General features: G+C 43.0%; 2 protein-coding genes across 3 annotated transcripts in view; one reads left to right on the top strand and one right to left on the bottom strand.

The window, feature by feature from the left end:
- The window catches only part of LOC115206255 (tripartite motif-containing protein 3), a 42,062-nt gene extending 39,614 nt beyond the window's left edge, over positions 1-2,448 (top strand). For both annotated transcript variants that reach the window (XM_029773002.1, XM_029773001.1), the window contains one exon: positions 62-2,448. In XM_029773002.1, coding sequence (XP_029628862.1) covers positions 62-214 — 153 coding nt within the window. In that variant the 3' untranslated portion in view covers positions 215-2,448. The remainder of the gene's footprint in view (positions 1-61) is intronic.
- Positions 2,308-25,783, bottom strand: LOC115206254 (complement C4). The gene is made up of 40 exons (XM_029773000.1): positions 25,526-25,783; positions 25,148-25,343; positions 24,871-25,054; positions 24,728-24,798; positions 24,547-24,632; positions 24,385-24,467; positions 24,228-24,315; positions 23,962-24,067; positions 23,693-23,819; positions 23,311-23,426; positions 22,913-23,089; positions 22,568-22,765; positions 22,126-22,320; positions 18,428-18,574; positions 14,577-14,709; positions 14,343-14,420; positions 13,904-14,110; positions 13,336-13,456; positions 13,046-13,116; positions 12,708-12,847; positions 12,340-12,543; positions 11,819-11,870; positions 11,618-11,701; positions 11,191-11,394; positions 10,859-11,091; positions 10,132-10,236; positions 9,727-9,895; positions 9,133-9,347; positions 8,225-8,380; positions 8,066-8,125; positions 7,863-7,956; positions 7,575-7,755; positions 7,244-7,331; positions 4,758-4,832; positions 4,510-4,612; positions 4,229-4,318; positions 4,029-4,121; positions 3,857-3,940; positions 3,508-3,649; positions 2,308-2,826 (listed from the first exon to the last, which is right to left on the bottom strand). Exons 1-40 carry the CDS (start codon positions 25,585-25,587, stop codon positions 2,685-2,687), a joined length of 5,160 nt encoding a protein of 1,719 aa, XP_029628860.1. The 5' UTR covers positions 25,588-25,783; the 3' UTR covers positions 2,308-2,684.
- Positions 25,784-25,840: the final 57 nt, after the last annotated feature.

Below are 25,840 nucleotides of genomic sequence, written 5' to 3'. Positions count from 1 at the left end.
AAGTTATGTAATTCATTATAAGTACAGCTGACCCTGACCTTGTTTTTGTATTGTCCTGCAGGTGTTTGATAGTTCCGGGTCGTTCCTGTCCTACATCAACACCACAGCAGACCCTCTCTATGGTCCACAGGGCCTGTCTCTCACCTCTGATGGACATGTGGCTGTGGCTGACTCTGGCAACCACTGCTTCAAGGTTTACCGCTACCTGCAGTAGGTAGAACCATTGCTTTAGGGACGGTCTGTTGCAGGCCTACCACTACCAGGGCGCGTCCCAACTGGCCCCCTATTCCCTTCATAGTGCACTACTTATTAACAGAAACCCATAGGGCTCTGGTCAAAAGTAGTGCACTATATAAGGAATAGGTTGCCATTTGGGATGTACCCCAGATCTGGGGTAGACAAACCAACCACAGCCTGACAGACAAACCAACCACAGCCTGGCCTGGGTCAAAAAAATAGGTAAAATACTTGAAAGTATTTTAAGTGTTTGGGATGTGCTTGATTTACCTATTTATTTGAGTTTGCACTTTTGGGACTGTTCCATTGGTTCAGGCAAACCAAATCAAGTGCAGCACTTGAAGTATTGGAAAGTATTTGATCTAATGTATGTATTTTTGCCCCCAGGTCAGTGCACGTGTGCTAGCACTGATCAACGACACAAACCAATGTACTATACATAATATACAGGTGCAATGATCTTTCCCATAGCTGTCCCTTTGATTTGCACATCTGATCAGATCCAGATCATCCAGTTAGAGTTCTCTGAACCCCCCAACATCATGAAGTAACAATATAACCCCAGTTGACTCCTCCATGTGGTGTGTTATGGAGTTTACTGAGTCTGTAATGGCACCCTATTCTTTGTGTAGTTCACTACTTTTGACCAAGGCCCATTGGGTTCTGGTCAAAAGTAGTGCACTATGTTGGGAATAGGGTGCCATTTACCTCTTTGTTCAGTCATTGATGTAAAACTACGAGGAGGTATGAAGTGTGTGTATATACTGAAACTGATATTAGGAGACCAGATCAGTGATAGATTGAAGTACATGTATAATAATTGAGCCATGTTGTGAAGGAGCTCGTCCCAATGCATGAAGTTTTATCTTTACCTTGTTAACTCAGACGTGACGACATAACAGTGGAGATTCTGAACTGTTTCTTCGCCATGGTCTAAGTGCAACGAAAAATGTGCGTACAGTGAAACCAACCAACGACGCAAAGCAAAAGCATTTGAAACATAATTTCTCTTTCAGTTGTATCTAAGAACAAACTGACTTAACCTAAAGCCATCTCACATATAAAAGGTCATCACCATCTGTGCATTGATTTGCTGTATGAACTGTGTATGCATAACTGTATATAATGGATCATTATGCAGCTTATCTGTGCTTTGATTTTAAAACGCATATCTTTTGGTTATTCCGAGAACAGCAGTCTAGCATTCCAGCGTTTCTAAGTATGGCAGCTGTCCTGTATGGCTTTTTAAATCAGGAGTTCAGCTGGAGAAGAGATGTGTCATGATTATTGCATATGTGAGCAGCAGAATTATTATAAACTTTGTTCATATCTGTTCTTTTTAAAAAGGAAAAAAATTCTAAATGGAATTGCTAATTTATTTTATTTTATACACTAGTTCAGCATTTACAAATTATTTTTCTAATTTGATGTGTTTTATTTTTTTGAAATTCTCGCCTTTGTCATTTGTCTCCATATATAGTAAAAACCCCTATCCACTTTGAGGGGATTAGTAGAACAAACAGTGAGGATTTAGAATTTGAAAGATTTGATTTTCCAAAAAATACATACAAGTGGGTTTTGAATTGTGACAAGTTGGAATATATATTGAAAACCCATACCCATGATTATATTACTTAATGTTATTGAACATGCAAAACTACATTAGATATTTTACTAACTTCTGGTTTTCACTCTTAAATAAACACTGTCAAAAGTAGAATTACCATTTATATAGTTTGTTTTCAGAAGCCACAGTGTGAATGTATCAACAGCTTCAGCGTGTGTTAAAGGACTAGAGTTACAATGTTTCATTGCCTGGTTATCACAGTTCATTACCAGGTTATCACAGTTCATTACCAGGTTATAGCATTTCTTTACCGGGTTATAACGGTTCATTACCAATTTATAACAATATTGTCCTGAGGGAAACATTAGCATTAGATGAGCTATAGCGCTCTCACTCCCCCTGGTGTTCACCACTGTAACAACACAGCACACTTGGTGCCAAAATAGAGTCCCTATAACCTCTCTGACATCATTATGCCAAACAGCAGCCAGACAGACTGTGTAGCCAATCACAGGTTGTTTTATTAAGGAGTATTAGACACATCATCACTATCTGTATCTTTGTGTTTCAAAAATATGTCACTCAACCTTCTTTCTATGTTCTCTGTGAATATGCACTGGTAATAAAAGCACATGGTTTATGGAGATACTGAGTGTGCTTTCTGCTTTCCTCTATTCATACTAAAAATATATCCTTCTCTGTATCAGTCTCTCTCTCGATGTCCAGGACAGTCATCCTGGGTCACGTGATGTTCAGGAGCCACAACTTTCTGGAACGTTTCGGATAGAGCCAACATATTTCCCTATACTCAATGTCCGACAAGCATGTCTCTTCTATGTAATATATTTCTATCTGGATGTTCACTGAAGGCAACCAAGGGTTATATTGAACACTGGTTGACCTCGTACTGTTTCATGAAGTCCTTGAGCATGTTACAGGCTTTACGGTTCTTAGTAGCTTTACACTTCCTCTCCTCTGGAATCTCCTCCAACCACATCTCATTATCCAGGACATAGACAGGCCTACGGAAGACAGCATTTAGTTATACAGGCCTGGGGTGGACAACATTTAGTAATACAGGCGTGGGGTGGACAACATTTGAGTAATACAGGCATGGATAGAATAACATTTAGTTATCCAGGACTAGGGTGGACAGCATTGGAGTCTCTCACTCAAACTGCACTGGAATAGTCTCCCATTCTACACTGTACATGTACTGTACATTTCCAAATGGAGAAATCACAATCTAGGGCCCAAGTAGTGATACTGTAGAAGTGTATCTCAATTCAACAATATTGTAATAAATATCCTCTATGCTGTCTTTTTTTACCTGGTGTTTCCATGTATTATATCAATGTTGTCTTACAATATATTGACACATACTGTATAGTTAATTGAAAAGGAACTTATGTCCCAAATGGAACCCTATTCCATACATGGCGCACTACTTTTGACCCTGGCTGTGACCCCACTCTCCGAAGGTGTCTCAGGGAGAGTTGAGAGATGCAAAAAACTAATTTCCAATTCACACATGCGTATAATACACACTTGTACATATACACATGTTAATTGTAATAACCACCTAATTATTATTATTTTATAACATGTTGCACTACTTTTGACCAGAGCCCTATGAACCCTGGTTAAAAGTAGTGCACTATATAGGGAATAGGGTACCATTTAGGACGCATCCCATCACTTACTTCCCATTGTGGTCAGTGGTGTCAGAGATGGTCCCATCTCTCCCCATGATCAGGTAGTTACTGTCAGTCTTCATGTCAAACTCATCACAGGCTTTACGTTTGATCATGTCTCTCACTGCTCCAGTCTGCATCACATCTTTACCTGGCATAGCAGAGAACCAGCACAACAATAATGTAAAGAAAATTATACTTCAAGAGAATGTTTACGTACCAAATGGCACTCTTTTCCCTATATAGTGCACTACTTTGGTATAGTGCACTACTTTTGACCAGGACCCATCCAAAGTAGTGCACCATAAGAAATAGGCTGCCATTTGGGATGCAAACTGTAATATTGTAGAACACTCACCTGTCTGTAGGATTTTGGTCAGTAATGTGGTATAATGTTTAAAGACTCCATCATCGGATGAGTTGACAAACTTAACGACGTACACTGTCAGAAAGACAACATGAAGTGGTGTTAGTACCAACTACAGCAGATTAGAAATAAGAGAGTATTTGTGTTAGAGGTATAAACTCACCATAATTTACAAATGGCGAGAAACAAGCAAAGTTCCTACGAGTCTCTTTCTCCATGTCTTTACTGTAAGTGACTTTCTTCTTCGGGCAACCACCTGAGACAAAGCAAATAAAAACTAGATACACAATAGTTGACAATAGTTCAGGCACTATCAAATACATTTTCTGTCCTGAAAATACTAGCTGTATGGAGTGCACATACCCTCTGCACAGGAGCACATATTGTCCTGACAGATCTTAGAGATCATGTTGCTCTTCTGGGGTGAGCTGTAGAGCACAGTGCATCTCCTCTCTGTAGGGACATAGAGTTCAGCATTAGTCACTCAGACAATGGCTGTGTCCCATATGTCATTCTATTCCCTTTATTGTGCACTACATTTGACCGGGGCCGAATACCTCTTCAGGCTTCACCAGCCCCATGGACCTTCCAGATACATTACAACCATTGTCTTAACATACCCTAAACTAAACATGGTGGTATACCTGGGTTGTAGTAGTCAAAGACCACGGCAGCAGCAGGCTGCACCAGGCCCATGGGACTGATCTGTTTGGCCCGGAACGTTACACACTGTGGTTCCTCTGTGATCTGGAATACATAGCAACAGTACAGCGTCAGAGGGAAGAGAGGACAGCCTTGGCGAGAACACGAGGACTCTTTTTCAAATCACTATATAAGTTGTACAGTAGTCATAGCTGATTGATGTCATGGCTTTGGATACAAGAGGTCTTACCTCAGCGAAGTAGAGGAACACTTTATTTGGGGCGATGTCATAATGGTCAATGTATTTCTCAGTACCCTTTACATTCTAGAGGAGAGAAATAGAAAAATACATAATTCTATAGTTTGACAACATGTCAATGTGAATCGCTAAAATGTGTTTTCTTCCTGGAACTGATTCTGCTGATAGCAGATATTTCAAAGGGTTTACTTGTAATAACTGTGATAAGGGGTTGTTTTTTCCTACTAAACGTAGGGCTCGATTCAATCTGTAGCGCTGAAGATCCGCACTACAGCTTGAAATTTAAAGGTCATTTTCAATTGAGCCGACATATCAAATGTTATTTGTCACATGCTTTGTAAACAACAGGTGTAGACTAACAGTGAAATGCTAACTTACGGGTCCTTCCCAACAATGTAGATTTGTTTTGGTGAAATTATAGAAAAATGATAATACAAGCAATAAATACACAATGAGTAATCAGAGGACAGTCTATGACTTCGGTGGCTGGAGTCTTTGACAATTTTAGGGCCTTCCTCTGACACAGCCTGGTTTAGAGGTCCTGGATGGCAGGAAGCTCGGCCCCAGTGATGTACTGGGCCGTACGGGTCTGTAGTGCCTTACAGTCGGTTGCCAAGTGTTGATGCCACCAGTCAAAATGCTCTCAATGATTCAGCTGTAGAACCTTTTGAGGATCTGAGGGCCCATGCCGAATCTTTTCAGCCTCTTGAGAGGGAAGAGGCGTTGTGATGCTCTCTTCACAACTGTGTTGGTGTGTGGGCCATGATAATTCCTTAGTGATGTGGACACCGAGGAACTTGAAGCTCTCGACCCGATCCACTACAGCCCCATCGATGAGGATGTGGGCGTGCTCGCCCCTCCTTTTCCTGTAGTCCACGATCAGCTCTTTTGTCTTGCTGACCTTAAGGGAGAGGTTGTTGTCCTGGCACCACACTGCCCTACCATCGCCATGTCATCTGCAAACTTAATGATGGCGTTGGAGTCGAACAGGGACTACAGGAGGGGTCTAAGCACATACCCCTGAGGGGCCTCCATGTTGAGGGTCAGCATGGCGGATGTGTTGTTGCCTACCTTCACCAGCTGGGGGTCGGCCCGTCAGGAAGTCCAGGATCCAGTTGCAGAGGGAGGTGTTCAGTCACAGGGTCTTTAGCTTCGTGATGAGTTTGGAGGGCACTATGGTGTTGAATGCTGAGCTGTAGTCAATGAACAGCATTCTCATGTTCCTTTGTTTAGGTGGGAAAGAGCAATGTGGAGTGCAATACAGATTACGTCATCTGTGGATCTGTTGGCGTGGTATGTGAATTAGAGTGGGTCCAGGGTGTCTGGGATGATGGTGTTGATGTGAGCCATGACCAGCCTTTCAAAGCATTTCATGGCTACAGATGAGTGCTACCTAGTGAGTGCTACGGTGTGATAGTCATTTAGACAGGTTACCTTGGCATTCTTGGGCACAAGGACTATGGTGGTCTGCTTGAAACATGTAGGTATTACAGACTGGGTCAGGGAGAGGTTGAACATTTCAATGAAGACACTTGCGCATGCTCTGAGTATGCGTCCTGGTAATCCAACTGGCCCTGCGGCCTTTTGAATGTTAGCTTGTTTAAAGGTCTTACTCACATCACACTCACAAGAGTGTGATCACCCACGGGTGTCCGGAACAGCATGATTCAGTGTTGCTAGCCTCGAAGCGAGCATAGAATGTGTTTAGCTCGTCTGGTAGGCTCGCGTCACTGGACAGCTCACAGCTGGGTTTCCCTTTGTAATCCATGATAGGTTGCAAGCTCTGCCACATCCGACGACCATCAGAGCCGATGAAGTAGGATTCGATCTTGGTACTGTATTGACGCTTTGCCTGTTTGATGGTTTGTCTAAGGGCGTAACGGTATTTCTTATAAGCGTCCAGGTTAGTGTCCTGTTCCTTGAAAGTGGCAGCTCTAGCCTTTAGCTCAGTGCGGATGTTTCCTGTAATCCATGGCTTCTGGCTGGGTTATGTAGGTACGGCCACTGTGGGGATGACATTGTCGATGCACTTATTAATGTGATAAACTCCTCAATGCCATCGGATGAATCCTGGAAAATATTCCAGTCTGTGCTAACGAAACAGTCCTGGATCTTAGCATCCGCTTCATTGAAACACTTCCGTATTAAGAGCATCACTGTTACTTCCTGTTTGAGTTTTTGCTTGTAAGCAGGAATCAGGAGGATAGAGTTATGGTCAGATTTGCCAAATGGAGGGCGAGGTAGAGCTTTGTATGCATCTCTGTGTGTGGAGTAAAGGTGGTCTAGAGTTTGTTTACAGGTAAAACGGATTTCAGTTTTCCTGCATATGTAGCATTTACCTTGAATGCAGTCTCTACGAATGCGGAAACATTGCCTTCAAATTGAATCGAGCCCATAGTTGAATGCACTGACTGTGTATAAGAGCGTCTGCTGGATGGCAAAAATGTAAATCAACGTTAAATGTAGGCCTACTGTACCTCCTCCAGATCCTGCATGTTAGGTTTGAGTCCACTGAGAAGGGAGATGTCCACGATGACCATGCCTGTAGAATTACCACTGGTCAGTCTGTAGGAGACGAGGAGAGAGAGAACCATATATCCACTCATCCCATCCCACCCCGCACACGCACACACACACACACACACACACACACACACACACACACACACACACACACACACACACACACACACACACACACACACACACACACACACACACACACACACACACACACACACACACACACACACACACACACACACACACCCACACACAGTATGTAAGCATAGACACACCTGTACTCACCCCACACACACAGTGTAGACTAGGGACTTCTCCCTCTCCTCCTCCTGTGGGGTGTGTCTCTTCCTGCGTGTGCGCAGGTCAAACCATTCCACCCTGCTCATTGGCTCATCACTAGGGTTCCCATCCCCCTCAGACTCATAGTTATAATAGTCATCCAGCTCAGGACCATCGTCCACTTTCTCTGTAATTTTACACGTTTATGGTGACAATGAATCGTGATTTATGTTTTCAAACAGCACTCCAGCAAATGTGTTTAATGTTTATAGATGCATTCTGACTGAAACGTACTTCTGTACTTGACCTCTCCCTCCACCGAGACATTGAGACTGTAGAAACCACAGAACAAGTCCATCCTCTCCAGAGTTCTGTAGGTCTGGACCACCTGACGACATAAAACAAGCACTGTGGACACATCCGTTGAGATTCAGACAGTCTTACAATGTTAGAATCATCATCATTTACTTTTAAATCTATTTACTGAAATTACTTACTGATAAGGTCCCGTTTCCCTTCCCCTCTGTGTTAATAGTGATCTGGCTTCCTGGGTTCACCTACCAAGACAAACCAGACAACACAGAGATTAGTAGATGTAAAACAGCATCTGATAAAGTTAAATCAGAGCACTGCTTGAATTCTAAACTCAATCTCACCTGGAAGGCAGATAGGGTCAGGGCATTACGCTTCGTAAGATGAACTCTCTGCTTGCGGCCGTTTTGGTAACACATCTCAACATTAAGGTCCAAGTCCTGAACATCATTGTCCTTGATACTGTACTTAGCTAGAGCCTCTAGAGCTACAACTGTATCCTGTTAGAGAGAGGGAGAGAGGGAGGGAGGAAGGGAGAGCGAGAGAGAGACAGAGAGAGAAAGAAAGGAGAAGGAGAGGGGACAAAATGGATGAGAGAGAAAGAGGGAGATAGAGAGAGAGAAGGGGCAAAGAAAGAAAGAAAGAAAGAAAGAAAGAAAGAAAGAAAGAAAGAAAGAAAGAAAGAAAGAAAAAGTGAAGTGTATAATTAAGGCCAGGAGTTTTTCCAGTTCAAGTCAAGTGGTCAGTGATAACTCTGAGCTCCCGATCATAATGCTACAGTACCTACCTGTCTGTCTACTGGTGGCTTGACCTACAGTATCTACCTGTCTGTCTACTGGTGGCTTGACCTACAGTACCTACCTGTCTGTCTACTGGTGGCTTGACCTACAGTACCTACCTGTCTGTCTACTGGTGGCTTGACCTACAGTACCTACCTGTCTGTCTACTGGTGGCTTGACCTACAGTACCTACCTGTCTGTCTACTGGTGGCTTGACCTACAGTACCTACCTGTCTGTCTACTGGTGGCTTGACCTACAGTACCTACCTGTCTGTCTACTGGTGGCTTGACCTACAGTACCTACCTGTCTGTCTACTGGTGGCTTGACCTACAGTACCTACCTGTCTGTCTACTGGTGGCTTGACCTACAGTACCTACCTGTCTGTCTACTGGTGGCTTGACCTACAGTACTGGTGGCTTGACCTACAGTACCTACCTGTCTGTCTACAGGTGGCTTGACCTACAGTACCTACCTGTGTAGAGCGGAACCCTCCTCCGTACTGTCTCTGCTCAGTGAGCCAGCGGGCGATGCACGTCGCGTACGTCATGTCTCCCTCCGCCACTGTCTGGAGCAGGGCGTAAGCCGTGGTCTCCACGGAGATGGCCTGGGCCTGGGGAACCTGATTGGCCTTCGTCTCCCCGCTCAGCCTCAGAGCATCACTGGCCTCCCAATGACATGTATCTGCTTCTGCAGAGGAGATATACAGTATGTTTAGCAGCTACGTCCTTAGCCATATAACATTGCAGGGGAGACATAATCAATAATATGGCGCACTCTGCTGTTTAAATGTTGTCATTGTGTATGTCTACCTTCCCTCAATGATCATACAGACCAGGGAATCAATGTCGACCCAGAATACCTTATCCTGACTTTTTCTCCAGCCACTACCGGTAATACTTTACAGGCGCTAGTAATCAAAGCAGGTTGAAGTCCAAAGGAATTAGTTAAAACAGTACAAACACACTTTAGATGAATAGAGCCTTTCTTATATAGACAACCTCTGAGGTAATTAGACAACTAGGCAACCCGTAGCCCTAGATGACTAGTAAAGTAACAAGGTACTGACCATTGTCACTGTGTGCCAAGGCCCTGAGTTTGGTCTGAGCCATGGAGGCACTGTCTCCGCCAGGGGAGGTTAGAGAGAGGGCGTAGGAGGTGATGGCAACAGAGAAGGGCCTCTGAAGGGAGTCCAGCTTCGACACCAGGTAGGCCTTAGCCAGCTCCATAGCCTTCCTCTAACACAGGAAATGTAGGATAGATTTAGCATTAGAAACAACAAATGCATTAGTTAAGCATTATCACAACAAACACAAAAAGGCATGTTGCTTTATTCTGGATCATATTGCTGCAAAACCAACTTGCCCTTTTGGGATAATAATTACACAACTTTTAGTAAGTCAGGTTAAGTCAGTGATGATAAGTTAGGTGATGTAAAGGTTAAGTCCATGACTTAGTTGAATCAATGTATTACCATTTCTGAGCCTTTTCCTTCAGGGTACAGTGCCACAGTGTGGTTCATGGCTATCAGAACAAACGCTGTCAGAGACACCTCTCCCTCAAACCCTCCCACTCCACCCTGAGGTGAGGGAATGGAGAGATAGCAGACAGGTAAAGACATCATATTGTATTGAATGGTACCTGCATGGTCCGGACATGAAGAACATTTGGGTCGTACTTTATTATATATTTTTTTACCTTTATTTAACTAGGCAAGTCAGTTAAGAACAAATTCTTATTTACAATTACGGCCTACCCCGGCCAAACCCTAACCCGGACAACGCTGGGCCAATTGTCCCTATGGGACTCCCAATCACGGCCGGTTGTGATACAGCCTGGAATCTAACCAGGGTCTGTAGTGACGCCTCTAGCACTGAGATGCAGTGCCTTAGAATGCTGCGCCACTCGGTAGCCCCTACTTAGAGGTTATAGGGGCGAGATTGCTACCCAGCCCGGGCAGAATTATTTTTTGGCCGATATTTGAGCTGACTGCTAGATGGTTGTTAGTGACAAATCCTAGAAAGACAACATCTCCTGCTGTTGTGCCCTTGAGAAAGGCACTTAACCCCTAAACTGCTCAACTGGCGGCACAGAGTAGCTGCCCACTGCTCCAGCCTCTCCAACCTAATGTGTATTTCTGAGGGGTAGGGTACAACATAAATCATATTTCTGTTTTGTATGGATGAATAAAGCATTCTTTCCTGCATGGTGCGGTCATAGAGTGGGTTAGGGTCAGTGAAGGCTCCACTGGCCAGCTGTTTAGACACCAGGTAGGAAATAGACTGTTGGATGTAGGAGTCCTCCACTGAAATCACGTCCCTGCACTGGGACAACTCCTTGGCTATAAAGGCTGTCAACCAAACACTGCTTGGGGTTGACAGGAAAGCTCCATAGGATCCATCGGTCTTCTTGAATGTCAGGATTCTGCCGTATCCTTGAAAAGAGAAAGAATCAATGAATTTCAACCATTTGATTCCCACAAGGGTAGATGTCTCAAAGGGGATTAACTTAAGTTCTCCCAGTGTCCCCTCACCAGCCTGTATCATGGCTTGGGCTTCATCTCTGCGTTCAGCCTTTAGGTCAACCCACTGTCCAGTAGCGTCCAGGTATCTCATGGCGTGGATGGCTGGAGACATGGTGACCATGGTCTGCTCCGCACACCCCTTGGGAAGGGAGATGAGCTGGTCCACTCCATCCAGGTTTAGACAGTTCTCTACTGACTCTCCCATCACACCACCTACATGGGCGTGATGGGAGAGGTTTCCCTGTTATAGTGGTAAACTAGCCCTGGAGATTGGTTTAGAAAAACTGGTCAGGGAAAACTCGTAGTCTGAAATAATATCTCATGGACCAAAATGTAAAAATGTTCTATGTAAATACATACAGTACTACAGACCCCACACAGTATATGTTCCACACTAGCAGAAAGTCTGACTAAAGTATTTATCGACCCTCCTTTCCTTTGATACTGATGTAGGTGTCAGATTCCAGTCCAGGGACAGCATTAGGAGGAGGTGGAATTTCGAGCTCTATTGACTTGGCAGCTGTGTGACATAGATAAGAAATGGAGAGACTGTTTTAATTCAATGGTCTGATGAGGCTTGTTTGCATAAATATCACTTTTACTACAGTGATATTTACGTTTAGAAAGATATCATTACCTCTCCCATCAATGTTGTATTCATGTTGTATTGAGACCAGTTCCCCTTCCCCCTGTATAACAAAACAAAATGTGAGCATTCATTCAGATTGTTTATACAGACATATAGAGATGTTGGATCTTAATTTGAGCCAGATTGCTACAGCAGGAAAATTATCCTGTAGCAACAGGAAATGTGAATTAATATGTGAATTATAATTAATGGACATTTTTGTAGGGGTTGCAACTGTTTTTGTAAGGGAAAATCAAGTCAGAAATGTCAAAGTGGAAAGCCTTTTTAAACCTATTATATACCACACATTTTAAATGTCCTGCATTGCAGGATAGTAATCCTGCAACAGGGTAATCAAATTAAGATCCTACATCTGTACTGTAACTTTTGTATAATAATGGGAGAAAAACAGTGGTGTTCAGCACAATAAAGAAGTGAGAACCACATGTAGCCTCATGTACACATGTATCATAGAGACATACTGAAGCACTACTAGAGGGAGAGAGGTGATACAAGTGTCGTGTTCATACCGTGACTTTGAGGTCCTTCTTGATCTGGTCGCGGGCCGTCTTAGTGTAGGCGACTACATGGATAGGGATGTTTCCTATGACCAGAGGAACCACAGTGAAGTAGACAGGGACAGCAGAGTTACCTGGTACTGTGACCACCTGTTTGTCCCCTCTGTCTCCCCCTGCACTGCACAGGCCCTCCACCCATGCCAGCTCCACTGTCACCTTCACAGAGAGAAACACATATACATGGTAGTAGATGTAAGTACAGTAAAGATGTCTATCAAAGGAATCTACAGATGAAAATGTCTGCAACTGCAGTTTATTTGTATAAATGGCTGTTGGAGGCATTTTGGACTCAAATATATTGTTTTGACAACACTAGTTACCTCCATACTGTCGGTTCTGTAGTTGAACACCACAGCTTTCATCTGTAGCTGTTCATTTCTCTTCACAGAATAGGGAAGTCTGAGAGAGACGAAGAAGTCCTGAAACACCACCAGAGGCTTGGGCTCTGCTATACAAAACCCTGAAGGGGAATCAACACAAACATTAACCACTTGATGACTGTCCTCTGAAAGTCTGTTTGTGCTATCATGCCATCTTTTTGTCACTCGTTGTCATGGTTGGCTTGACAATGACAGCTAAAATGACTTTGCAAGAGCACAAATATATTTAGGACTAGGCTAGTGTAATGGTCTTAGGTTAGAAGGAAGAGGTGACCTGCCTTTTGTTTTAGAGATCCCCACTGCTTGAACCTCCCAGGTAGTGATGGAGTCAGGGACAGCAACACTGTGTCTGAAAATAATAACGTACAACATGATGTCATTCCTAATATACTTGTTACACTATATTGGTCCCCAAGTTTTACCTAGTCAGTTCACATGGTCAGGGAAAACTCCTGGTCCCAGTCATGACTGTCCTGGCTTGTGTCCCAAATGGCACCAGGGCCGGTAGTGCACTATATAGGGAATAGGGTATAATTTGTGACGTAGATGTCGCAGGTTACCATGTTACCTTACGAGACCAGAGGGCCCCACATCAACGATCCCCCACATCCAGGTCTGAGGGAAATAGGAGCGGAGGTGGACAGACACCTCATCTATGGCCTCTTCTTCCTCACCAATATCATCAGCCGCTAAACAGGAGGACAGGGAAAAGGACAATCAATACAAAATATGTGCATATACTGTAGTACAACTAATCTGAAAAAAGACAAAAGTATTGATTTATCTAAGAAGTTCTATATTAGTGATTAGAAACTGTGTGGTTCGAGCCCTGAATGCTGATTGGCTGATTGGCTTAAGTCGTGGTATATCAGACCGTATACACCGGGTATAACAAAACATTTATTTATATGGTTCTAATTACATTGGTAACCAGTTTATAATAGCAATAAGGCACTCTGAGGTTTGTGGTATATGGCCAATATACCATAACTAAGGGCTGTATCTGCGTTGCGTCGTGCGTATACCACACCCCCTCGTGCCTTAAATGCACCACAAAAATCTGTAGCTTGTGAGATACTACTGAGATGCTATTGACATTCCAACTACTAATATAATAATATAATACAATACTGTACTTTTAGCCAGGCTGTATGCGTTCCTTCTCTTTGTGATGTTGCTCCTCAGCATGGTGGCATCTCTGCAGCACTTGAGGAAGGCAGCGCGACATGGAGCAGACTTGTGGGTGGTTTTAGAATGACGACTCTCACAGGACAGACCCAGGCTGTTAAACCTGGCCCCATCGTGACAACACCTCTTCTCCACTGGCTCCTGGTACCTGTTGACTGCAGATAAGAACAATGTGTCTAGCTAATAAATTATATCCATGTAATATGCTAAGGAAGACTTTTTCTGAAACATATCTGAACATTTGTAAATTAAAGGATTATTGAAACCTATCCTCTGGAGCACTCTCCATATTCTGTAACTAATAATACCTGATACGCTCACCATAAGAGTGAAACCAGCATGCTCAGAAGATGGAGGGAGAATAGGAGAGGTTACTGCTACACCTACTGATATCAGAGAAAGCCTGGTGATGGTTCAGGGCTCTCTTCGGTCTCGTCAGTCCACTTTTGTTGTTACAGGAGTAATCTGATTATCAGAGTACAAAAGAAAAATAATTTTACAATATTGGGTGAAATAAACTCCATCAACGGAAACAGCTTCAGTGGTGTGCTTTTACCAATCAGGAACATGTGCTATTCATTCAATATTATAATGAGTTAAATGTCTAAATGTAAATCGTACCCTTTCTCACGTGACTCTCTGTATCTACACAGTTGGTTATAAAGGCGAGCCCAGCGTCCTGTAACACAGACTGGTAGTTTTTGCCTCCTCCCACAGAGCACGCCAGGTCATAGGAGTTCATGTAGGCAAACATCTAAAGAAGAAGATTACTTTATTGGTCCATTTACTGCATGAACAACAGATATTTGTCTTTTGGTTATCCCATTCTCCCTGGTAGACAAACACATACTGTCCTGTACATACAGTAGAAACATATCAATACAGTACATACTGTCCTGTACATACAGTAGAAACATATCAATACAGTACATACTGTCCTGTACATACAGTAGAAACATATCAATACAGTACATACTGTCCTGTACATACAGTGGATACATACACTACCATTCAAAAGTTTGGGGTCACTTAGAGATGTTTTGTTTTTGAAAGAAAAACTTTTAATTTTGTCCATTAAAATAACATAAAATTGATCAGAAATACAGCGTAGACATTGTTAATGTTGTAAATGACTATTGTTGCTGGAAACGGCAGATGTTTTAGGGAATATCTACATAGGCGTACAGAGGCCCATTATCAGCAACCATCACTCCTGTGTTCCAATGGCACGTTGTGTTAGCTAATCCAAGTTAATCATTTTAAAAGGCTAATTGATCATTAGAAAACCCTTTTGCAATTATGTTAGCACAGCTAAAAACTGTTGTTCTAATTAAAGAAGCAATAAAACTGGCCTTCTTTAGACTAGTTGAGAAGCTGGAGCATCAGCATTTGTGGATTCGATTACGGGCTCAAAATGGCCAGAAACAAAGAACTTTGTTCTGAAACTCATCCGTCTAACTCACAGTCTAACTCATCAAACTCACTGTCTCTAACCAGAATAGAAAAAGGAGTGGGAGGCCCCGGTGCACAACTGAGCAAGAGGAGAAGTACATTAGAGATCCTAGTGTACTTGTCCTCTTGCTCAGATGCTTGTTCTAGGTCCCAAGAAACAAAGAGATCTTCTGTTGAATCTGACAATTAATCTGGATGGTTGTACAGTCGTCTCAAATAAAACTGTGAAGGACCTCGGCGTTACTTTGGACCCTGATCTCTCTTTTGAAGAACATATCAAGACTGTCTCAAGGACAGCTTTTTTCCATCTACGTGACATTGCAAAAATCAGAAACTTTCTGTCCAAAAATGACGCAGAAAAATTAATCCATGCCTTTGTTACTTCTAGGTTGGACTACTGCAATGCTCTACTTTCCAGCTACCCGGATAAAGCACTACATAAACTTCAGTTAGTGCTAAATACGGCTGCTAGAATCCTGACTAGAACAAAACAATTTGATCATATTACTCCAGTGCTAGCCTCCCTACACTGGCTTCCTGTTAAGGCAAGGGCTGATTTCAAGGTTTTACTGCTAACCTACAAAGCATTACATGGGCTTGCTCCTACCTATCTTTCCGATTTGGTCCTGCCGTACATACCTACACGTACGCTACGGTCACAAGACGCGGGCCTCCTAATTGTCCCTAGAATTTCTAAGCAAACAGCTGGAGGCAGGGCTTTCTCCTATAGAGCTCAATTTTTATGGAATAGTCTGCCTACCCATGTGAGAGACGCAGACTCAGTCTCAACCTTTGTCTTTACTGAAGACACATCTCTTCAGTAGGTCCTATGATTAAGTGTAGTCTGGCCCAGGGGTGTGAAGGTGAACGGAAAGGCTGGAGCAACGAACCGCCCTTGCTGTCTCTGCCTGGCCGGTTTCCCCTCTTTCCACTGGGATTCTCTGCCTCTACCCCTATTACAGGGGCTGAGTCACTGGCTTACTGGTGTTCTTCCATGCCGTCCCTGGGAGGGGTGCGTCACTTGAGTGGGTTGAGTCACTGATGTGGTCTTCCTGTCTGGGTTGGCACCCCCCCTTGGGTTGTGCCGTGGCGGAGATCTTTGTGGGCTATACTCGGCCTTGTCCCGGGATGGTATGTTGGTGGTTGGAGATATCCCTCCAGTGGTGTGGGGGCTGTGCTTTGGCAAAGTGGGTGGGGTTAATCCTACCTGTTTGGCACTGTCCGGGGGTTTCATCGGATGGGGCCACAGTGTCTCCTGACCCCTCCTGTCTCAGCCTCCAGTATTTATGATGCAGTAGTTTATGTGTCGGGGGGCTAGGGTCAGTCTGTCACATCTTGAGTATTTCTCTTGTCTTTTCCGGTGTCCTGTGTGAATTTAAATATGCTCTCTCTAATTCTCTCTTTCTCTTTTTCTTTCTTTCTCTCTCTCGGAGGACCTGAGCCCCAGGACCATGCCTCAGGACTACCTGGCTTGATGACTCCTTGCTGTCCCCAGTTCACCTGGCCGTGCTGCTGCTCCAGTTCCAACTGTTCTGCCTGCAGCTATGGAACCCTGACCTGTTCACCGGACGTGCTACCTGTCCCAGACCTGCTGTTTTCAACTCTCTAGAGACAGCAGGAGCGGTAGAGATACTCTCAAAGATCGGCTATGAAAAAGCCAACTGACACTTACTCTTGTGTTACTGACTTGTTGCACCCTCGACAACTACTATGATTATTATTATTTGACCATGCTGGTCATTTATGAACATTTGAACATCTTGGCCATGTGCTGTTATAATCTCCACCCGGCACAGCCAGAAGAGGACTGGCCACCCCTCATAGCCTGGTTCCTCTCTAGGTTTCTTCCTAGGTTTTGGCCTTTCTAAGGAGTTTTTCCTAGCCACCGTGCTTAAACACCTGCATTGCTTGCTGTTTGGGGTTTTAGGCTGGGTTTCTGTACAGCACTTTGAGATATCAGCTGATGTAAGAAGGGCTATATAAATCAATTTGATTTGATTTGATTTATATTCTGGTTAGAGCCAGTTTGCGCTGTTCTGTGAAGGGAGTAGTACACAGCGTTGTACGAGATCTTCAATTTCTTGGCAATTTCTCGCATGGAATAGCCTTCATTTCTAAGAACGAGAATAGACTGATGAGTTTCAGAAGAAAGGTCTTTGTTTCTGGCCATTTTGACAGTTTTCAGCTGTGCTAATATAATATAAGCTGGTGCACTTCACAAAATAGATAGCATCATGAGGAAGGAAAATGATGTGGATATATTGAAGCAACATTTCAAGACATCAGTCAGGAAGTTAAAGCTTGGTCGCAAATGGGTCTTCCAAATGGACAATGACCCCAAGCATACTCCCAAAGTTGTGGCAAAATGGCTTAAGGACAACAAAGTCAAAGTATTGGATTGGCCATCACAAAGCCCTGACCTCAATCCTATAGAAAATTGGTGGGCAGAACTGAAAAAGCGTGTGTGAGCAAGGAGCCCTACAAACCTGACTCCGTTACACCTTAGCCAAATACATTTAAACTCAGTTTTTCACAATTCCTGTAATCCTAGTAAATATTCCCCGTCTTAGGTCAGTTAGGATCACCACTTTATTTTAAGAATGTGAAATGTCAGAATAATATTAGAGAGAATTATTTATTTCAGCTTGTATTTCTTTCACCACATTCCCAGTGGATCAGAAGTTTACATACACTCAATTAGTATTTGGTAGCATTGCCTTTAAATTGCTTAAGTTGGGTAAAACGTTTCGGGTAGCCTTCCACAAGCTTCCCACAATAAGTTGGGTGAATTTTGGCCCATTCCTCCTGACAGAGCTGGTGTAACTGTCAGGTTTGCAGGCCTATTTGTGTCAAATGACTTGTGTCATGCACAAAGTAGATGTCCTAACCGACTTGCCAAAACTATAGTTTGTTAACAAGAAATTTGTGGAGTGGTTGAAAAACAAGTTTTAATGACTCCAACCTAAGTGTATGTATACTTCCGAAACCTGGTAAGGGTGCGACAGACAGAGGCTCTGTACCTTCTCAGGAGTGAGTTTGTTGTTCTTGTTGAGGATGTAAACAGCTGTATCTACAGCAGCCAGAGCTACCTTGTCTCCCTGGTCTGTACGGACCACCACATTCACCAAGTCAGCTGGTTTATGCTCTTTAAATGGAATGATCTCGATCTGAAAACACAACACCAAAGATAATATCACATTCTGCCTCCATGCAAACCTATACTGAACAAAAATATAACGCAACGTGTAACGTGCTGGTCCCATGTTTCATGAGCTAAGATCCCAGAAATGTTCCAAATGTACAAAAAGCTTATTTCCCTCATATTTTAAGCACAAATTTGTTTACATCCCTGTTAGTGAGCATTTCTCCTTCGACAAGATAATCCGTCCACCTGACAGGTGTGGCATATCAAGAAGCTGATTAAACAGCATAATCATTACACAGGTGCACCTTGAGCTGGGGACAATAAAAGACCACTCTAAAATGTGCATTTTTGTCACACAACACAATGCCACAGATGTCTCAAGTTTTGAGGGAGCGTGCAATTGGGATGCTGACTGCAGGAATATCTACCAGAGCTTTTGCCAGAGAATTGAATGTTCATTTCTCTACCATAAGCTGCCTCCAACATCATTTTAGAGAATTTGGCAGTATGTCCAACCGGCCTCACAACTGCAGACCGCGTGCAACCACGCCAGCCCAGGACCTCTACATCTGACTTCTTCACCTGCGGGATCATCTGAGACCAGCCACCCAGACAGCCGATGAAACTGAGGAGTATTTCTGTCTGTAATAAAGCTCTTTTGTGGAGAAGAACTCATTCTGATTGGCTGGGCCTGGCTCCCCAGTGGGTGGGCTTATGCCCTCCCAAACCCATAGATTAGGGCCTAATTCATTTATTTAAATTGAGTGATTTCCTTATGTGAACTGTAACTCAGTAAAATTGTTTAAATTGTTGCATGTTGCATTTATATTTCTGTTCAGTATATATAATTTTGATTGATCTTTATTAGTCAAGATGAAAACATACAATTTGCCTTCTTGATGCACAGCACTGACAAAAGAATAAAACCATAACTGTCTAATTGTAGTAAGAGTAGAAGTAGAATGGATGAAGAATTGCAGCATTTAGATGGAGCTAAGCTACAGATAGCAATACTGGGTGATTTGAAAAGTCATAATCAATCAATAATATAATAATACTTTTAGCAAAAATGTTTACCTTTAATTTACAATCTGTAGAAACTTTGAGAATAGAAAGGTTCAGAGCTTTTGTGAAGGATCACAGCACAGTTTAAACATATTTGGCATGGTAGAGCATGGTGTTTGCAACGCCAGGGTTGTGGGCTCGATTCCCATGGGGGACCAGTATGGAGAAAAACATTTATGAAATGTATGCACTCACTACTATAAGTCGCTCTGGATAAGAGCGTCTGCTAAATGACTAAAATGTAAATGTAAATAAATCCAATATGGATGGTGTTAAGAGATGGATGGGAGGGGTTGAATGGAGCTGAAGGGTGGGACTAATAAAAACAAGATAACAAATGTAACATATACTGTGTCTGTAAAATGTATATAGGTTCAGAACTTTTGTGAAACAGCACAGTTAAAAATATATGGCAAATATAAATCAAACTGGATGGACATCAGCAATAGATGGGAGAGGTTGAGGGTAGAGGAAGGCAGGACTAAAAACAAATACAATATAACTATTGTAAAATAGATTGTGTCCGTAAAATGTATATAGTGTGTGTAAGCTGGAAGTAGAAGCCTAAGTGTTCTTGTTCATTAGTTTACTCCAATTACGGGAGGGGTGGAAAGGTTAGCGGAAAATCATTTTTATTTTATTTTATTTAACCTTTGTTTAACTAGGTAAGTCAGCGGAAAATAATAATGGAAAATATATTTTTAAAACAAATGTATATACACTGCTCAAAAAAATAAAGGGAACACTTAAACAACACAATGTAACTCCAAGTCAATCACACTTCTGTGAAATCAAACTGTCCACTTAGGAAGCAACACTGATTGACAATAAATTTCACATGCTGTTGTGCAAATGGAATAGACAACAGGTGGAAATTATAGGCAATTAGCAAGACACCACCAATAAAGGAATGGTTCTGCAGGTGGGGACCACAGACCACTTCTCAGTTCCTATGCTTCCTGGCTGATGTTTTGGTCACTTTTGAATGCTGGCGGTGCTTTCATTCTAGTGGTAGCATGAGACGGAGTCTACAACCCACACAAGTGGCTCAGGTAGTGCAGCTCATCCAGGATGGCACATCAATGCGAGCTGTGGCAAGAAGGTTTGCTGTGTCTGTCAGCGTAGTGTCCAGAGCATGGAGGCGCTACCAGGAGACAGGCCAGTACATCAGGAGACGTGGAGGAGGCCGTAGGAGAGCAACAACCCAGCAGCAGGACCGCTACCTCCGCCTTTGTGCAAGGAGGAGCAGGAGAAGCACTGCCAGAGCCCTGCAAAATGACCTCCAGCAGGCTACAAATGTGCATGTGTCTGCTCAAACGGTCAGAAACAGACACCATGAGGGTGGTATGAGGGCCCGACGTCCACAGGTGGGGGTTGTGCTTACAGCCCAACACCGTGCAGGACGTTTGGCATTTGCCAGAGAGCACCAAGATTGGTAAATTCGCCACTGGCGCCCTGTGCTCTTCACAGATGAAAGCAGGTTCACACTGAGCACATGACAGACATGACAGAGTCTGGAGACACCGTGGAGAATGTTCTGCTGCCTGCAACATCCTCCAGCATGACCGGTTTGGCGGTGGGTCAGTCATGGTGTGGGGTGGCATGACTTTGGGGGGCCGCACAGCCCTCCATGTGCTCGCCAGAGGTAGCCTGACTGCCATTAGGTACCGAGATGAGATCCTCAGACCCCTTGTGAGACCATATGCTGGTGCGGTTGGCCCTGGGTTCCTCCTAATGCAAGACAATTCTAGACCTCATGTGGCTGGAGTGTGTCAGCAGTTCCTGCAAGAGGAAGGCATTGATGCTATGGACTGGCCCGCCCGTTCCCCAGACCTGAATCCAATTGTGCACATCTGGGACATCATGTCTCGCTCCATCCACCAACGCCACATTGCACCACAGACTGTCCAGGAGTTGGTGGATGCATTAGTCCAGGTCTGGGAGGAGATCCCTCAGGAGACCATCCGCCACCTCATCAGGAGCATGCACAGGCGTTGTAGGGAGGTCATACAGGCACGTGGAGGCCACACACACTACTGAGCCTCATTTTGACTTGTTTAAAGGACATTACATCAAAGTTGGATCAGCCTGTAGTGTGGTTTTCCACTTTAATTTTGAGTGTGACTCCAAATCCAGACCTCCATGGGTTGATAAATTGGATTTCCATTGATTATTTTTGTGTGATTTTGTTGTCAGCACATTCAACTATGTAAAGAAAAAAGTATTTAATAAGATTATTTCTTTCATTCAGATCTAGGATGTGTTGTTTAAGTGTTCCCTTTATTTTTTTTAGCAGTATATATATATATATATATATATATATATATATATATATATGTATGTGTATTTATGTATGTATGTATGTGTATGTATATTTATATTTACAAAAATATTACATTGATGGAAGCTACAATCTATGTACAATATCAAAGCTGATCTTCCCTTAAATATGAATAATAATAATAAAACAAAGAGTAGAAGTAGAGAAACAAGCAGCAACTACAGAACCTGTCCATGGCAGATATCTTTGACATCGGCCCATACAGAGTCAGCCACTATGGTAGTCTTCTCTGGTGCCTGTGTGAAGTAGTAGGCCACCAGTCTGAAGGAGGGGACCAGGTCAAGACTGTAGGGCAGACTGAAGGTGGTCAGCTCAGTCCTCTGGACCCTGTTCATCTGGACCACTCTGCCCTTACTCAGGACCTGACACAGAATGGAAAGAGAGGAAATAACACATTATTACTCTTCACTACAGATATTGAAATGGTTCATTTCTCAACCCCCAACGTGCTTATATTAATGTTGGTTACAGACAAACTACAGCTATGACAATCCCAGTCTACTGTAATGTCTGGAAACTTGAAGCTATGCACAGATAAAGTATGTTGCAGAAGTGGTAAATGGTCATCTCCATCCATTATTAGAATGGACTGATACTCCAGTATGTTACCATATAGTAGATGTAGGCTGGTCGTGGGGTGCCTGGTAGGGTGATGTCTCTGAGAGTGACCGTCATGGTTCCTCCAGGCTCCAGGGTGACATGTTCTATCTCTACACTCAGGTAGCTGTTCCCCTCAGACTGGACTGCTGACACTGTCATTTTGGCATCCCCCACTATTACATCCTCCTCCGCTCCCTCAGCAAACATCTGGAGAGAGAGGAACAGATATGACCTCACATCAAACAGTGCACTACCTTTCTGCTATCCACATAGAGCTTAGAGACACATATTATGCTTGTCAAACTACATGGGAAATAGAGTGTTGATTGAAAGATCTCTGTGTCTGTCCTGTACCTTGATATCCATAGATGTGGCTAGTTTGGGCACTTCGAAGGCGAGAACAGCCTCACCCTTAGAGTTACCGGATCCCTCCATCTTAACAGACTGTGTGCCTTCTACAGAGGCCATTGAAACTGAAGCTCTCATACGGAGGTCAGGGGCTGGGGACCCATCTGGGTGAGTGGTGGTGGCCTGAGAATGGAACATGCAGCATATGCCAGTCGACTATGGCTGTAGATACAGTCATATTCTAAATGGTAAAGCAAATACAATTGACAACACTGATAGCTATTGTACATCTCATTTGGAAAAGGGATTTGCTAATCTCAATATGATGTCCTGAATGAATACAATTCTATTTTATTCTGTGGTGTTAACGTTTGTCTTTGAGTGCAGAAATGACCACACTGTACCAGGATAGAGAACTTTCCTCCAGGTGTGAAGTGTGCCTTAGTCTTAGACATGTCAATGATGTATGGAGACGTCACTATCTTTACTGAAGTGCTCTCAGCTTCTTCTAGATCTCCACCTGAGAGAGAGAGAGAGAGAGAGAGAGAGAGAGAGAGAGAGAGAGAGAGAGAGAGAGAGATAGATAGATAGATAGATAGATAGATAGATAGATAGATAGATAGATAGATAGATAGATAGATAGATAGATAGATAGATAGATAGATAGATACAAATACAGAGAGAGAAAGTCACTGTCATATATCACAAACAGTTATTGTATGCCCTATAGAAAATACCTGAATCTGCTGGCATGGTCATGTTTATCTAACTGTATGAAGGACCTACTTGCTGTTTCTAAAGCTGTAACAGCTATGTACAGATTGTATCCCTCCATGTTTGGGATACTTTGCTTTCCTGCTTTCCCACGTAGGTCTTCAGTTGGCAGGGTAATGCTGGCGACGCCGTCTTGGATCTACAATACACCAGAAATAAGTTCACAAATGGCTCATCAGAAAAATAAAAGTCAATGGAAACAATAACTCCACAATCAGAAACATTGACTTTAATGTTATGTTTTTTTAATGTAAAGCTTTGAGATGATAAAGCGAACTCACAGAAGTCTTGTTTTCTAGGCCAGGTAGATGTATTCTTTTGCCTCCTTGATTGATTAGTCCAAATCTAACATAAGCTATGCCACTGACACCTTTGCCATAGGTGTACCTGCAATCAACACACATGTATTTGGCACACTATGAAAAAAAGTATGAAAATGTAAGTCGCTCTGGATAAGAGCGTCTGCTAAATTACTAAAATGTAAATGTAAAATGTATGAACAATTCACAAAACAGTCCATTAATGCAATCTGCTTCAACAATCTCACCTTGCAGAGACACTGAACTGAAAGGAATCCTCTGTCAGCAAATAATATGGTTTCAAAGCTGCTATCTTCACCTCAAACATAGGAAGAACTGAAAGAAATAGAGGGGAAGCTTGTTGGGCCGTATCATACAGTCAGACAACCTACTTTAGATACTCACCATATTCTTTGACCTCAAACTCCACTGAAGAGTTGGACATGGGATGGTTGGTAAAAGCGGCAACAATCTTCCAATGGCCAGCCCTGAATCATATGGACAGAGTAGTGGTCAGTGCTACTGATGTCCTGTCTTCCATAGACTTTATGTCAACATCCTACTTACGTCTCAACGTCAGGGATCACTATGCTCCTCTGAAGGAGTTTACTGGAGTGTAGAACCTGGTTGTACACCAGCAGGCCTTTGGAGTTCTGTAGAGAGACAGTAAATGTTATTTAGAGAACAGAGAGTTTATATAACACAATAAGACAACTTTAACATGTAGTTAGATGTCTTGCAAACTTACAAATATCTTGACATTGATGCTTTCTTCAACAGGCAGCAGATAGTTGTCTAACGTGAAGACCCTGAAATTGACTGGAAAAGGAAAAATTGGGATTAGGCTGAATGTATAACTAAAACCATATGTAATGTTATTTTACACTTTACCATTCTCTCCTGGATTGTAGATTGGTTTGTCTGTCTGAATGAAGACATAACCCTTTTTTGTTGACAAAAGGATTGTTGTTTTATTTGTAATGGAACCATCATCTGCGGCCAGTTGGATAAATGGCACAATTTTCTTTCTTTTTCTTATGCTTTTGGTTGCCTCTTCGTACAGGCTAGGAATGACCTATAAAACATGAGAATAGAGGCAGAATGATTGAAATTCATGTTCCAGTAGTTCCATAGGGCATGAAAAGAGGTTAGCCTTCTGCATACTTACCCTCATTTTCACAACCGCCTGATAGCCATTGTCTTCATTGAGAGTTACATGCTTTTTTTCAGACAGAACTTTATTATTGGCGGTTTGGTACAGGAAGTACAGAGTGTACTGTGTAGGCTTGATAGCTCCCTGGAGCTGTACTGTCACTGTCTCCTCTACTCCCAAGTGGACTATGTTCGGAGCAGTGATGAGACATCTGTAAACACAAGCACACATGAAAACAAACAAACACACGCACGAACCAGCACGAGCGCTCACACACGCACAAATTGTGTTACTTTTTGAGAACTGCGACATGACAGAAAATGAGCATGACCAATGATACAAGTAAAATATACTGTATCTACAAAGAATTAGCATGGACAGAACATAACTCACATTGGCCTCTGCCCACTAACTGCAGTCAGTGCAGCCATGATCAGAAGCAGTGTGTTCCTCATCTTTCTGCTTTACCGTCTGGTCTGTATCATGCCACTGGAACAAGAGTCTTCTTTAATTGTCTCAACCCCAAACTTGCACAGGAAAATAAAACAAAATACTGTAGAAGTGATCTATCTGTAAATCTATGTTGCTCCAGTCTGTGAGTGGGAGGTTCTCTCTCTGGGCTCTGCAGCTCCAAGAGAACAGGTTGCCGTATCTCAAATGGCACCCTATTCCTTACATAGTGCACTACTTTTAACCAAGGCCCATAGG

Source organism: Salmo trutta, chromosome 13, assembly GCF_901001165.1.
Source record: "Salmo trutta chromosome 13, fSalTru1.1, whole genome shotgun sequence".
Classification (NCBI taxonomy): domain Eukaryota; kingdom Metazoa; phylum Chordata; class Actinopteri; order Salmoniformes; family Salmonidae; genus Salmo; species Salmo trutta.
The sequence above is the reverse complement of the archived record's forward strand: the minus strand, read 5'-3'. Positions and strand labels throughout refer to the sequence as shown.